The sequence below is a fragment of the Mesocricetus auratus genome, unplaced genomic scaffold, assembly GCF_017639785.1.
Source record: "Mesocricetus auratus isolate SY011 unplaced genomic scaffold, BCM_Maur_2.0 Super-Scaffold_100007, whole genome shotgun sequence".
Classification (NCBI taxonomy): Eukaryota; Metazoa; Chordata; class Mammalia; order Rodentia; family Cricetidae; genus Mesocricetus; species Mesocricetus auratus.
In genome coordinates this window covers 51,030,018-51,045,790 of record NW_024429191.1, presented here as the reverse complement: position 1 = coordinate 51,045,790, position 15,773 = coordinate 51,030,018, and the positions used below count along the sequence as shown (strand labels likewise).

At 50.0% G+C, this 15,773-nt stretch overlaps 1 protein-coding gene across 2 annotated transcripts in view; it reads left to right on the top strand.

Annotated features, from left to right (window-relative positions):
* Positions 1–15,773, top strand: part of Pitpnm3 (PITPNM family member 3) — a 90,584-nt gene that overhangs the window by 37,430 nt on the left and 37,381 nt on the right. The window contains exon 4 of one of the 2 annotated variants that reach the window (XM_040749064.1): positions 6,672–6,719. The exons of the other annotated variant lie outside the window; for it this stretch is intronic. Within the exon in view, the coding sequence (XP_040604998.1) occupies positions 6,672–6,719 (48 nt within the window). The remainder of the gene's footprint in view (positions 1–6,671; positions 6,720–15,773) is intronic. 2 annotated transcript variants of the gene reach the window in all.

Here is a 15,773-nt window from a genome sequence, read left to right as displayed (position 1 = left end):
TTGCAGTCACACAAGGCTCCACACCGAGAGGGGTTCACAGTCCATGTTACGCTCTGCTGTCGCCATCTTGAAATCCTTAATGGTTTTGAATAAGGTGGTTTAAGCTTCCATTTTTGCCCTGGGTCCAGCCAATTCTGTAGCCATCCCCAGCTCTGTCCTTTGGTACTCTCTACCTTCTACCTTTTTTTGGGGGGGAATCTGTGCTTATGTATAGTTTTGGTTTTCAGAAGACATTTCTTCTTATTTTCCTTTGCTGCTGGAGATTCAGATGGAAGTAATTTATGTTCTTTGTAGAGATTTAGGGCAGAGGAAAAAGTCTGGGTCATGCAATCAATTTACTGTCTTCATTCTCCCCTTCTGTGATGTTTCTAAAATAGGAGAGCAGTAACATTGTGCTGCTGTGGTGGCGGGAACTGAGTCATTGCTACCTGCAGAATGGAGCATAAAGCCCTCAGCCTGGAACGCATGGCTATCCCTGATCCCCACCGTAGTCATTTCCCGTGAAGGACATAAAAAAGGGGCCATCAAACTATTGCTAAGGCCTGAGATACCAAGATCACCTCTGGTGTTCTCGGCATTCCTCCCCTCTTCCTCCAATCACTTTGCGTTACTAGTTCCGGGGAGAGGGTTAGGGTCCACTGGGATCACCTCCACATCCATCCTTCGCTGCTTCATCTCTAGTTCTCACTATCCTTGGCCTTTCCTTCAGGAAGCTGCCCTGAGATCCCAGCCTCACCCTGCCTGTCCTGCCCAGCATCGCTCATCTGCCCCTTACTTGCCCGTCTAAGCACAGTTGCGTCTTTCTGGGTTTGCACTTTCCTTCCACAGCCTGACTCATAAAGTCCCTCCTGAGCCCAGAGCAGTCAGTCAGGGGTCCTCATGCATCCACACGCCCCATCACTCACTCACTCACACGCTGCTTTGCATCAGACCCTGAGCTATGCAGTGTAGACAATTTGGGAAGGGCTGCAAGTTTATTGATTGCCCATCCTCCAGCCCAGTTGCTCTAACTAGATGGAGGTGAAATCAAGAGGGAGCTGAGAGGCCATGGAGCCAGAGCTGAGACTCCAGGGTAAGGAAGCTGTTCTGGGATCAGGGTAGATCAAACAGGACGCAACGGGCAGAGGGAGCAGGTGCGAGGGTGAAGAGGAAGATCGGAGAGGCAGCGAGGCTTGGGAAATACGTGGAGTTCATCTTGTTTTCTTTCCTATTTGTTTTTTTGAGACAGGGTCTCAACTAGGGTAGTTCAGCCTAGCTGTGAGCTGGAAACCCTCCTGTCCGGGTTTCTTGAGTGCTGAGATTACAGGTGTGTAGCAGCATACCTAGCCTACAATGTTTGTTCTAGTTGGAGTTGGGGTGGTAGACATTAGGTGGGGAACCAAAAGGGATGAGCGAGCCTCGGGGAGGAGGCAGGGAAAGAAAGCTGAAGTTGAAGGTGCTATATGGAGGCTGAGGAATAGGGGATTTCTATTGGGAATGGCCTTGGTTCTGTGAAATGATTTAAGCAGGGTAGCGATGAACTAATTTTGGCAGATCTCATTCTGAAAAGCAATGTGGAGGACCAAAGGAGCACCCCAGGACCAAGTCACTGAGGGCTAGGGATTGGAGGTAATGAATAGTGCTCAGCATTTGGGGAGCCCATTTAGGAGGGGCAGGTATGTCCTTGCTAGCCTCCTTTGTGAACTGCTAACAGCTGGCCTGAGCCTGTTAAGGCTTCCAAGACCCAGCAACAGGAGAGTATAGGACACACATGTGCTTTAGCATCCTTGCCCTGGAAGGATGAGATCCTTCTTCAGGGACTGAAGTCCTCCCCAGCAACCACACAGCCTCCCTTTGGGTGCAGGGAATGACTGTTGTTCTGTGTGTTTGTTGAAAGAGATTGGCTCACATTTTGCTTCTCTTATTGGAGAGAGCTGGTGGTTTTCAGGAAGATGGGTGGGAAGAGGAAAGAGATCACTTGGGAAGTCATTATCAAGGGTTGCAAGTGTCTTCTCTGGAGAGATGCTGTGGTCAAACTCCCCAGACTGTATGAACTTGAGAAAGGCAAGATTTGTGGGACTATATCCTGAAGTAGCAGTGGCCCAGTTCCTGGTTCAATTCTTAGCCTCTACCCCCAGCCCCCCAACCTCCACCCCAGCCCCCCAACCTCCAACCCCAGCCTCCCAACCTCCAACCCCAGCCCCCAACCTCCAACCCCAGCCATGAGCCCCAACCTCCAACCCCAGCCATGAGTCCCCAATCTCCAACCCCAGCCCCCCAACTTCTAACCCCAGCCATGAGCCCTCAACCTCCAACCCCAGCTATGAGTCCCTAACCTACAACCCCAGCCATGAGCCCCCAACTTCCAACCCCAGCCATGAGCCACCAACCTCTAACCCTAGCCTTCAGCCCTCAGTCTCTAACCCCAGCTGCTAGCCCCAACCTCCAATCCCAGCCCCCAACCCTCAGCCCTCTTTGCATAACTATTCGGCTTATGGATGATTCCAGCAGCTCCTGTGATAGAAGCAAGCTTAAGCTGAGACAAAGTGGTTGGGCCCAGGGGCCCTAGAAAGTTCCAGGCCAAGTGGGGTCTCATTTAGGCAACGCTGAAACAGCTGCACATTTGGTTAATGGCCCACGTCCTGGGAGCCTGCTAATCAGGAAACCAAGTTTCGCAGCTTAGATGATTCCTCTGTCACTGGTGGCTCTGAGGGGAGATAAAACCAGTCTGGGCTGAGCAGACAAGCCAGCCTACTGTCAGCAACAGCTGTCCCCCTCCCCGCCCCCATATACATAATTTACAGTATGGATAGTAGGCCCAGCATGGTGACAGTTCTGTAATCCCCGGAGCACACTGGGTGGTGGTGTGACTAAGATAGGAAGATTTGAATTCCAGGCCAGCCTAGGCAACATAGTTGAGACCCTCTCAAAAAAAAAAAAAAAACAAGGGGTAGATAGGGATTAAAGGGACACAAGGTAGGGCAGGTGGCAAGAATAATCAGAGTGCATTGTATATATTTATAAAATATCAAAGAGCAAAATTCATAAAGAGAAACAAAATGCAACAATGGAAAGCAAACTCATTCTGGCCTACCTCAGTGTCCTGGCTCCATCATCACTGTAGGGAAACTCAGTCTGCAGGAAACACTGGCCAGTCTCAACACCCTTTGCTAAGAGTCCCTTCTCTGCTCTCTTTCTACCCACCCTCAGCCTCTCTGCCTCAAAGACTCCCCCTCACCACCTGAGCTCTCCCAGGAAGCCACAGCCTAGAGATCACAAGAGGGAGAGGCAGGGCAATGGGAAGGAGAAGTCCTCATCGTGGCCAAGTGATGGAGCCCCAGTCTCCGTCTCTGTATCTGTGAAGGGAGCCTGTCTTGCATAGGAGGAAGACACGGTTATTTCAGGTGTGGAAAGCACAGGGAAGGACATAAAGTATCTGTACTGCTAGGTATAGCCTGCCGAGTCCACATAGCAGTAGCCATACTTCTGGCTGGCTGTGAGATCTCTGAGCTTGTCTGATCTCCTTCCTAACACTCCCTTCTCCAAATCTATTAACATCCTGTGCATGAGTATCTCAAAGTGTTGGCCTCCTGGCTTCCCCCACTCTCTGCATCCCAGCTTTCCCTGCAGTGGGAGACTCTCAGGCCCTTGGGCCACTTCTCCATCAGATAATCTTGCTGGTGAAAATCCTGCCCCAGCTCAAAGATATATTCACTTTGTGGTCACTAGAGCACCAAACGGGAGAGCATCTCATAAAGGGTCTAGGTGTGGAACTTGGGTGGCCTGGGGGGAGGACCCAGAGATGGTGAACCAGAACGGTCTCCCTCATCTGGTAGGTGTGTAAGAAATGCCAGGGCATTGTTGATTATGGTCAGGGCTGTGACCAGTGCTACAAAGAGCCCTTCGTTTGGGCTTCACTCTTCCCAGTTCTGAATTATTCCGTCTCCCTTTTTGTGGTTTGTGAGTGAAGCCTGCAGATCATGTGCCCCAGGCTGAGGCTTTGTTGCATGTAGTCCCGTGCTGCAGCACCTGGAGGCCTCCCAAGATGGGTGCTTGGCCTTCTTCAGTTCAGTTCTGTCTGGCTGGCTGTCACACCTCTCCTCTCCCTCCAATGGGAGCCTGGGCACAAGCAGGGTAGGGGTCAGGTGCTTTCACCTGCTGTGTCTCTCTAGCCTGGCAGTGTAATTCAGAGGGAGCAAACCATTACCCATTCTATCCAGGAAGCAAGTGTTCTCTTCCCAGAGGGTGAGGACTAGCTGTGGACAGCAGGTACACAGGAGGGGTGTATCACTCCACTCCCCAGCTGGCCATTATGCATAGTAGCTGGCAGAGTCTAGCAGTGGAGGACTTGAGAGATGGTGGGCTCCCAGGGTGTGCTCTAAGTCAGGGAGTGGGTGTCCCAGGCCACTGAGAGCCACTGTTGTGCTTGCAAGGAACCCTGAGTAGGAGGGAGCTCACACTGGCATTCGGCAGACCCAGTCTCCAGAACAAAGTCAGCATCTTTGTTGCTCTTCTTGTTTTCTGGGCCGAGCTATTGCTGTTCCTTTTGACTAGAACCCAGCTAATTGTGTAGCTTTTTCTGGGTGCAATAGAAGTGACAGGAGCTTGGGGTGTGGGAGATATTGTAAGTCCTTGCTGCACCGAAGCTTGGCTGTTTTACCTATTATATTCATGTGAATGGGCTTCCGGCCCAGGGTCACCCACCCCCCCGCATCCTGCCTCCCCTGGACTTGGCATGCCTTGAACATGGTGTTTGCTGACTGCTCGCAACACCCTGTCCTTTTCTCTTCCCTTGGAAGAGCTCAGATCATGGCTTTGCGACAGGCTTCCTGAGGCTTCAGGTGGAGAAACAGCCCCCACCCCCTGTCCCCGCCCCCCCATCCATCATGGATGACTGCATTCAGCAAGCACTGCGCTCCATGAAGAGGTTTACTTGCCTTGTACACATTTTGCTCTTCATCTCTCTATTACCCCTGGCACTTGGCACCATGAGTGGGAAACGGACCGTGTACCCTGAATGTGTGACCTCATTTCTATGTTAGGGAAAGTGACTTTGCCCAGATGCACCTATGCTCTATGGCCTCAGATGACACCTAAGAGTGGTACCTGCCATTGGTGTTTGACACTGGATCATTCCTGGTTTCTGTCTACATCTGGGTTACTCTCTTAGCTGAGCCATCTCTCCAGCCCCATCTGGGTTACTCTCATTCCTGGGACACAGTTTGTGGCCACCTCACCATGCTGGATGGGAGCCACTCCATGAAGGTCCAGGCCTCTCTTCTCCAATTGGACTCTGTCCTGCCACAGGACCTGGGGAGCACTCTAAGCCATGCACACATTAGTTATTGACTCTGTTCATCTGACTCCACCTCGTGCTGTGATGAAGACAAAAGACAAAGTAATGAGTCAGTTTTCACATGTAAATCAGTGAAACAGTAAGGGCAAACTGGGCATGATGGAGCACACCTTTGGTCTCAGCACAAGGGAGGATAAGATCAGGCAGACCTCTGAGTTCAAGGCCAGCCTCAGCTGCAGAGTTCCAGGCCGGGCAGAGCTATGCAGTGAGATCCTGTCTTACAAAAAGAATTATCATCAATACCACAACAACAAAGGGTAGTCCTCATGAAGCAAGAGTTAGCTTCCTTACTATGTTCTAAGAGTTCTAATTACTCACTGCACAAGCACCCTCTGAACAAGGTACCAATGGACCATCCATTCTAGAAGAGTTGGCATATGTAACTGGCTCCTGCAGACACAGTAAGTGAAGGACAGCAGATATCTAAACATCAGGCTTTTAGTACCTAGGGGATATCCAGAGAGCATTGGGTCCACAGTGTTTTGTAGGAATGAAGGCCAGAGAGGGAGAGGGAGGTGTATGAGATCACGCAGTGGCTTAGTGTGGACCAAGTTCTAGCCTTCAGACCACAGCTGTGTGCTCCTTCCACTCATAGGAGGGAACCAGAGAGACTTGGATCCAGGTGACATGAGCCATGAAGGCAGTTGTGGCATGTAGAGGGCTGTGAAAACAGGGGCTCTGGTGGTGGTGTCTTGGAGTCATAGCAGACCTTGGAGTCCTGAAGGGGAGGGAACAGGGCAGCCTCACATGGTCTAGGAGATCCTAGAGGTGATGTCCTGAAGTGCCCTGAGTCTTTCCTTAGAGAACCAGGGTTTTTTCAGAGACATTTTTTGGATCTACTCAGAGTTACTCAGGAGGTCCTCCTCATGGAGATTGTGAGGTATCTGGGAAGTATCCATCAGAGCCAGAGGCAGCAGGATGCACAGACCAAAAATGGAGGACAGAGGTCTGGGCTAGGGAGAGGTTTAACTACTGTTGCTTGAACACAGTGCCCAGCTCAGACCCTCACAAGATCAGGTGAGGAGGCCAGAGGGCAGCATCGTCTGCAGCTGCTCCATATAGTAGGAGAGGGAGGAGTCAGCAAAGACAACCCTGGGAAGGCTAAGGTCCAGGGCATCCATCACCAAGGAACCAGCTGGCACTCGACAATGACGTCATGTGGGGCTCAGGCCTGGGTCACACACAAAGCCCAAGGGCTAACTCTGAAACTTGGGTGATGCCTCTGCCACCCCTGGCTCTGGAGGGGTAGTGGCAGCTGTCAGCAGCTCCTCTGGGGAGTGCAGCCTTGGTGCATGAGAGAAGGGACCCACTGCTCATGTCCTTCTTGTTTCCACAGGAGAAGGGGCCACAGCGTGCACATCCAGCATCTTGCAGGAGAAACAGCGTGAGTTACATCCTGTCCCACAGTGCCTTTCCTTCCATTAGAAGAGGGGTGCCTGGTCCGCTCTCAGGCTTAAGGGTGGAAGGAGCTCTCCCATCTAGCTCCTGGGCAGGAGTAGAGCCTAGGGCCACTCAGGCTGGGTATAGGTGGTTCTTGTGAGACCCTGTGGTTTCTAAGTCATCCACACTGGGCAGTTCTGGTGAAGGGCTACAGCCATGGCGTGAGACTGATGGCCCTGATAGGGGATCATTGAAAGTTTGGCGACTGGAGACTGGGAGGGACTGGGGAGGCAGTCTTCTTGAGCTTTCGTGGTCATCAACATTTGAATGCCAACTTCCAGCAGTCATAGTTGGTCCTGTGGTGACCAAGATCAGAGTCATTCAAGGCTAGGTGCCAGAGCATGGTCCCTTTAAAACACGTTTTACTTCCCAGATACTGTCATTGTGTGTGTGAGTGTGGACACGTGTGAAGTCAGGGGACATCTCTCTGGAGTTGGTTCTCTCCATCATGGGTTCTGGGGCTGAAACTCAGGTTCAGGCTTGCACACAGCAAGGGCTTCTATCACTGAGTCATCTCGCTGGCCCTGGACATGCTGCTCCTTAAAAACCCCTCCATAGAATGTGTAACTTTTCAGTCAGGAGTCCTGGAACTGAGTTCTGGGGTTTCCTGCCCCTTGTCATTTGTGTGTGTGTGTGTGTGTGTGTGTGTGTGTGAGAGAGAGAGAGAGAGAGAGAGAGAGAGAGAGAGAGAGAGAGAGAGAGAGAGAGAGAGAGAGAGAGAGAGAGAAACAGCCTCCCAGTTTTCTTAGGAAAGTGGCTGTGGGATTGGGTGTGCTAAGGTCATGCCAGCACACTGGTCACATGTCCCATGGACACACCATGTGAACTTGATGGACAGCACCTGTGACAAATGTTATCTTCACTATAGGCAATACTGACTTCCATAAGAGGCTGGGTTGGGGCAAGGACTCAAAACTACCCTCATTTTTCTGCCTGCTGTTTGGCTTGTGGCTATAGTTTTGGGGGATGGTTCAACCCATTTTTCTTCCTAGCTCCCCGGGTCCTAGCTTGAGGCCTCCCTTCAAGCTCTCACCTCAGCTGATCTTCCATGGAGGGTATGTCAATATTAGCATCCATAAGTGGCAGTCCAGGCAAAGTGACTACACTGGCCTCTAGCACAACTTCACTGGCCCCTGATGTCACAAGGCACAAAGCCACAGACAACGGGCCGGTGGTCCTGAGTCCCTCTGTCAGGAGCAGCCCTCAGGTTCTGACCTCTAGCAAAATGACAAAGAGAAAGGACAGGGTGCTAGGAAAGAGGGGCAGTTAAATTTGTGCCTGCAGGATCTTATATCATGGAGGCGACAGTGGTGACGCAGAGACTACAGCCATCAATGGAAAGAAATGGTTACAGAATTTGCAAGAGCTGAGCCACTACAATAGGAGACAGGAAGTGAGGGAGGCCCTGACCCTGGCTGCAGCTTGTGTGTGTGTGTGTGTGTGTGTGTGTGTGTGTGTTGGGTAGGTGAGTGGACGTTCTTTTGGAGGAGGAGGAGGGCAGGGGAACATTCTGCTGGTCCCTAGTTACCTGGCACCTGGCCCTGATTGCTTCAGGGCAGAGGAAGACAGGTGTGGTGGTTGAATGTTAGCTACAATAGGCTGGGTGTGGATTGGGGTGTGGTTGGCTGGCTTTGAAAGGCCTATTCATGGGCAAGTTTGGTTTCTGTCTGAATTAGCCCATGTAGGATTTCCAGTGTCTCACTAACCAGGAAGTCCCCAACATGTTGAACCATCAATAAGTTAAAAAAAAACAATACAAATATGCAAGACAGGATCATCTGATCAGGACTCCCTTCTTGCTTATTTTATATTTATTTTAGAGACAGAGTCTCACTGTATAGCCCAAGCTGTCTTCAAACTTCTACAATCCTCCTGCCTCAGCCTCCCAAGTGCTGGGAGTACAGTTATATACCATTATGACTCACTGCTGTTGGACCTTAGCAGTAGCTTGGAGGTGTAAGCCAGCCACCTACAATAGGCTTTATCACCAGGAGGCCAGTCACAGCTCCCTTGCCCATATTCCCACATACACAATTGAATTGACAGGATGCTTCATATCTCTTGCGACTCCCTGGGGAAAAATTGCATTTCAGCGGTATTGAAGTCTTTTTTATTTCATGATTATAGAATTTGGTCAGAATTATATTACTGAAAGCTGCCATTGTATGCTGCTCCTTGAGGATATTTTTATGAAGGAAAGAATATCAGTTGATGTGCAGAAGAATTTTAGAGCCTTCAAATCTTTTCTTGGAGGCTGTCTGGGCTGGTGCTACCCAAGTCTAAACCCAGTATGTTCAGCAGGGAGGAAACTTCTGTTATCACATGCTTTTCTATGATGGCAAAAGTCTTTAGCTGAGAGCAAAGCTTTTCACATAACTCTACAATTATGTCCTGCCTACAATTCCAGACATTAAAATCATTTTTCTTTTATGAAGTGATGGTGGTAATTGATGGTAATGTGATTGTTTATTTCAAATCCGAAATAGGCAAAATAAAAGTTTGTGACCTGAATTTGAAAAGCCTATATCCGGGGCTTGCGTTTAGAATGTGTTTTTCCAGTGACAGTGCACGTCTGTACATTTTACCCCATTGACTTTTCTCACTGGGTGTTTGAACACTCTTTGAAAAGAAGATATTACTCTGGGTGAGGAATTGCCACCTGGGACTGATGCTGAGATGTCTGGTGTTTAAAGGAAGAAGGTCTCTGACTTGAGGTTTGGTGTTTCTATTTAGATGCTGTGACTCTCTGGAAATGTGACTTAGCATCTCTGGGCCTCATTATATGTGGAAATATGGCTGAACTCCCTGCTGTCTAGGACAGCTGAGGGTATCAGGCTGAACTCTTCTGTCCAGGTTAGCTGAGGGTATCAGAGGCTGCGGGACAGATGACAGGAGAGGTCTTACCACTCTCAATTATACCTTGTGTTTGTGTAAGCCTTCACAGCTGGAACCCCTGGGCCATGTGTGAAGCTGTATCTCATGGAGCTCATCCTGGCCTGCCATTATGTCAAGAGCGTTTCTCCTTTGTCACAGTTCAGACATGAAGTACCACTCCCCTGGCCAACGGTGTCCAGCTGAAGGGTTCAATCACTGAGAAGTGATAGATTCATAATTTGATGTTGTTACTTTCTCTCTGCTTCCTGGTCACCTTGAGGTGAATAAGTTTGCAGCTTTGCATCATGATACTCTGCCTTGGCACATCGCAGACACACCTGAGCCTCAATAGACCCTTACACCTTTACGTTGTTTCTCTGTGACATTTGATCACAATGATAAGAGGTTGCCAGGCCCAATGTTTAGCAGCTCTGGTGTGTGTGTGTTCCTTGGACTCCCTGCTCCTTGGTGGCTTCCACACAATCCTATATTTGTCTGCTATTGGACAGATGGCCTGGAAGTCCATGACCACTTGTGTTATTTAGAACCAGGTGGGAAGAAACCTGGGAGTGCTTGGGTGTGGGGACAGTGTTGGGGCTTGGCCTGGGGAGCAGGGAGCATGGGTCATTCCTTCCAGCTTGCCTTGCAGTCTCTGCCAGGACTGGGGTGGAGCCCTGTGTTCTGTCAGCAGGAGCCCTGTGTTCTGTCAGCACATGGAATCCCTCTGGGTCTGTTCTTCTAGGTGTTTCTGCTGCTGCCTCTTTGTCTTCTAGTTTCCTTTGTCCATATCTCTATGCATTTCTGCCTGTCCCTGCCTACTGATCACAGGGACATTTTCAGATATTTCCCTTGTGCCTGAGTGAGCCCTCCTTGGATGTGGGTCCCGAGGGACTGAAGCTCACTTCTGTGTTCTTCCCTTCAGAGAGAAAAGCACCATTCTCCACAAATCCAAATTCAAACCTGGGCTCTTTCTAGACAACACCTCCACAATCTTCACCACCACCTTGCCAAATTGGACCCCAGGAAAGCACACTGCCTCCAGCAGAACGCAGGCTCACCTCCTTCTCTTGGCCACCATCCCTCATTTATAGGAAGCCCAGCCTTCTCTTGCCAACCTGCCCTGGCTTCCTACGCTGACCTCCATGCCTCCAGTGTCTCCCATTCTCGTCTTTAGAAGTGGCAGGGAGGTCTTTGTAGGAAAGCTAGGATTTCTAGCCCTGATTGCCTCATTCACTCGTTGTCCAGTGCTCCCTGTCCCCTGTCCGTCCCTTTCTCCTTCCATCAGTATTCCCCTTTGTTGTAGTTTGAATGTTAATTGTGTGTGTCTGTGCAATCTCGTCTTTTCTACAGAATGGTATGCAGCACACACTTCTCATAGAATAGTGGGAAAGCCTGAGATCCCACCCACCCCAGCATCCCAGGGAGGGACAGAGGCATCCTCCTTCCTAGCAGATGACAGGGAGATGCAGGTCTCAGGGGACCCCCTCACTTCCCGCTCCATGGCTCCATGGCTGGATGGCATGCTACATGTAGGGAGCTGTCCTGCCCTTGCTGTGAGCTATTGTCTACAAGATGGAAGTCCACTGCCTCTACTGATATCCCACACAAGTGTCATGGAAGGGTATGTGACGTACTTCCTGAAGACCTCCCGGGTCAGTAGGTGCTTGGTGTGCCCAGGCTTTCCCCTCTGATATCCATTAAACCTGGAGCTTGGAAGGACTGAAACCATGACTTCAGGGTCACAATGTGAAAACAAAGATGTCCAGGAGCAGATGACTTCTAAGGCGGGCGGTCATCCTGCTCTTTCCACTCCTTAGAGCTTGACCATGCCTGGCCAATTTGGATCTAAATTCCCTCCTTTCCTGCAGTTTTTTTCTCCCCATTTGCCCCAGGTACCTGGGGAAGTACTCTGTTCATTTTGTCAAACACACTTTTCTGAAGGACTAGCTTCAATACCGCTCATCAGCCCCCTCCCACTCCCCCACCTTCCGCCAAATCTCTTTGGGTTCAGACTGTGCACAGGACAGGGACATGTGAGGGCACCCGAAGCTTCCTCTGCATGGCAAAAAAGTTTACCTACTGTGGCCCTCAGGGTTGGGCCTGGCCCACATGGCATACAAGAACTTGACACATGCTGCCTGTCAGCTGACTTTCCCAAAGGCCAGTGCTGGCACCAGCTACATCTGTCCCAGGTGTGGGACAACTCACCACAGTCATGTTTGTAGATCAGAGTGGGGGTGCTCAATGGGAGTCTTAACTCTCTCTAATTCCCAGACCAGAACCTGGAAATGACCAATACTAGGTTCCAATTTCCTGATTCCAGACTGAATCTGCATCTTCATCCCTACCGTAGCCTCTGTAAGAGGCAGATATATCTGGGGGCTAAGTTTGGGCTCCAACCCCTGGCTCTAGTCTGAGCTTGGAGCAGCTCCTCATCACCCTCCCCACTGGTCAAGGCTGATGTCGTACCTCATTGTCTAGGCTCAAAAACCAGAGGACAGTTTCCTTCCCTACAAACCCTCAGATCATCGTCCACTTGGCATGACTCCCCCCCCCGCAGGCACAGTGTACAAAGCCCCTTGCCCACAGCTGGCCTCCCCTCCTCCGCCTGGTAACTGGTATCTTTTCCTGGCCTGTGTGGGCAGCTTGCTGAGCACAGCTGCAGACAGGCTATATTTAGCCAGCTTTAATGAGCTCAGGGTGGTAGACGTCCGCCTTGGGAGCACTTTATCTTGCATGTGTGCGTATGTTTGGGCCTGGCATGCTTCCTTGCTTTGTGCGCGTGCACAAACACATGCCCCCACACCTGTGGTTGTGCACTAATATGTGGCAGTGCACTGGTGTGCTCATTTACCTGGGGCTAGCGTGTGTCGTGTGCACAGATGCAATTCTCTCTGCACAGCATCTCTTGTGTTGGGGTTGTGTACAGTTCTGGTGCTTGTGGTGCAGAATGGGAACAAATCATTAGTCCATTTGCTTGTTTGTTGAAAAATATTTAATGAACACCTTTATTATCCAGGGCCATGATAGTCTCTGGGGATAAAACAGAACAGAGCCAAATGAACACAGTCTATCTTTTAAGGGTTTTATAGTCTGGGAGCTGGAGGAAAGAGTCCTCAAATAACTATAAAATTATAATTGTGGGCTGAAGAGATGGCTCAGCAGATAATGGCGCTTGACAACCTAAATTTTATCCCTGGAACCAGCATGGTAGGCGAGAATCAGTTCCTACAAGTTGTCTTCTGTTCTCCACATGTATACAATGGCACGAGTTCTGATATTTGCCTGCTTATGCGTATGTATACTCATGAACTCTCTCACACACACACACAATTGTAAGGATTTCTGGGATAGAGAGTTGGCTTAGCAGTTAAGAAGACTGGCTGTCCTTCCAGAGGACCCAGGTTCAATCCCCAGCACCCACATGGAAGCTAACAACCATCTCTAACTCAAGTTCCAGGGGGTGCCACATTCTCTTCTGGCCTCCAGGGGTACCAGGCATGCAGTCATGCAAACACACACACACACACACACACACACACACACACACACACACACGTAGGCAGAATACCTATACTCATAAAATAAAAAAAATTTAAAAATTTAAAGGCAATTGTAAATATTTGTCCCAGGAAAGAGAGATCCATGATGGTTTGAGGCAGTGTGTGTGTGTGTGTGTGTGTGTGTGTGTGTGTGTGTGTGTGTGTGTTTCACCCTCTCTCAAGGAGGAAGGATCATGGATGTTTCTGTAAGAAATTTGGACACATGAGCAGTATTCAACAGTCCAAGCATAAGAAGCAGAGGCTCAAGGTCCCTGTAGTGAGAGGGAAAGGGGGTATTTGCCAACTGTCTGAAAGGCAGAAATGCCGGAGTTTGGGGGGAAGAGGGAGAGATGAGCAGAGTGGGGGCTGTGGGCAGACCGTGGTTGGCAAAGGAGTGTGAAGCAAGCGGAAAGGTGGCTCTAGAGGACATGGTGACTCACAGAGCTGTGGACTGTAGTCCGGGCCTCCGGCAGAGGTCCGGCTCATAAAGCACATGGCAGGAGGAGAGCCTTGCAGAGGGACCCAATTCTTGGATGACCCAGTTGGCATCCATGGGGGCAGCTTCCTGGAGAGTGCCTGGCACAGAGGGAGCATGCCTCTTCCTAGTTCTCCTATAGCGCCTCCCATGGCTCAACCTTACCAGAAGCCTCCGCTTCAGGGGTGGGGCTTAGGGTGGGTGTGTGGGGCACTGGAAGCCAATCGGTACAGACCGCTGACTTGATGCAGAGGAACCACACTGTCCTCTGTTTCTCTGAAAGCCGGGATGGCTTTGACTTTGGTGGCCACCTAGTTGAGCAGATGAAGGATCCCTCTACAGGTATCTCCTTCCCTGACTTTCCTGTCACTGTCCCTGAGACTCCTCATCTTCCCCAACATGTGGTTGGTGTCTGCAGCTCTGTGCCAAGCACACATGGGCAGGATCCCTGTGCCCACACTGGAGGGGACAGGGACCTTCAACCCAGTCCCTGGTCTCCTGTTTGTCTCCATCTGCAGCCCCTGGTGGATTCCTGGGTCTCAAGGTGGCCAGGCCTTTGCATTCCCCTCCCTCATGAGATTGTGAAGGGCCCAGCCCAGGTCTTTGTCCTCCCCTCAGCTGGGTGACTAGGTGGAAACCTTTTATCTTGAAGGAATTCTTCAAATCCGCTTTTCCTGGTAACAAAGGGAAAGCAAGATCTGGGGAGCTTTGCCACTAACCTTGAGGCAAAGGAGTTGGAGCAGGCAGAAAATACAAAGCCAAGAAAGGAAAACTCTCAGAAAGGAAAAAAAAATCACCTTGTTATATGCGCTTTGAAAATATTCTTAGTTTTGATCTGTTTTTTGAGTAGGCCATCCGTGAACAAGGTAAAAACCTCAAAAGGCATGAAGGATGACGCATGTCCCTCCCTCTCCCTCTCTGTGCCCAGCTCTGCTCACCCAGCCCTTCTTCCCAGAAGTGAAGAGGATGACAAGTATCTCATCCTACTCCAGACTCTGCAAACATGAACATATCCATAAATATTCGCTTCCATATATATTTTTATATATACCCCACACAGATGGGAGTGCTCTGTGTACTCTGTTTCCCTCCTTGCCTTCTGTGGATAATCTACCACGATTCTCTTTCTGCCTCAGAACATCTACAATGCTTAGGTTCATTGATCTCGGACTTGAGTGTGTGCTGGGTTTTTGTGATGTATTTTATTTAGCTTGTTCCCTATAGATTGCCTCTCATCATTCAGTATTGTAAACAACATAGCAGTGGTTAATGTAACACTCGTCACGTGGACTTGCTGGGTCATAGGTGTTTTGTATTTTGAATGGCATTGTCAGATGACCCTCCAAAGAAGTTGTATTGACTTTTACTCTCACTGGCAAGGAATAAAGAAAATCTGTTTTCTCACAAGGTGTTGACAGTGGCTGATCTGAGAAACAAAGACAAGGAATTGTGGGTGATTTCAGTAAACTACTGCAGGTTCTCAGCACCTTTTGTGTGTGAGAGTCATTCCCTGTCCCTTGGCTGGGAGCCCTGAGTTCAGAAGAGATGACTGAAGGGGGTTTGGGCTGGATGAGGCTGCTACATTCCATTGTGAGAGTGTGGACTTCCAGGCAGGCAAGCCCAGGACTGACTAGACAGGAAATCCTAGCAGAGGCAGCCCCACTGTCCCAGCAGGCACCTGTGCCCAATGACAAGGGTTGCCTGATTTCCCTTCCAGCCCTGGCCCTTTGTGAGGTGGAGGAGGCATTTGGAGACTGAAGAGATCACCACTTTCCTTCTCCCTTCCTAACTTTAGGAAGTTAGAAGCCTGACCCTGACCTGTGACCTGAGTTCAAATCATCTAATGTGTATCAGCCAGCTTTCCCCATACTGTGACAAAATATCTGTTATGAATTTAAAGGAGAACTCACAGCTTGAGTTCACTGTGTGGGGAAGGCCCATGGAGTTGCTCATTCATACCTTGGAGGATCAGGAAGTAAGGATGACTATAGCCTTTAAAGGTTCACTCTTACAGGTTCACTCCTAGATACTATGACTACAACCTCCCCAAAATACCACCAGCTGGGGACTGGTTGTTCAGAAACTGAAGCCCCTGGGGGACATTCTG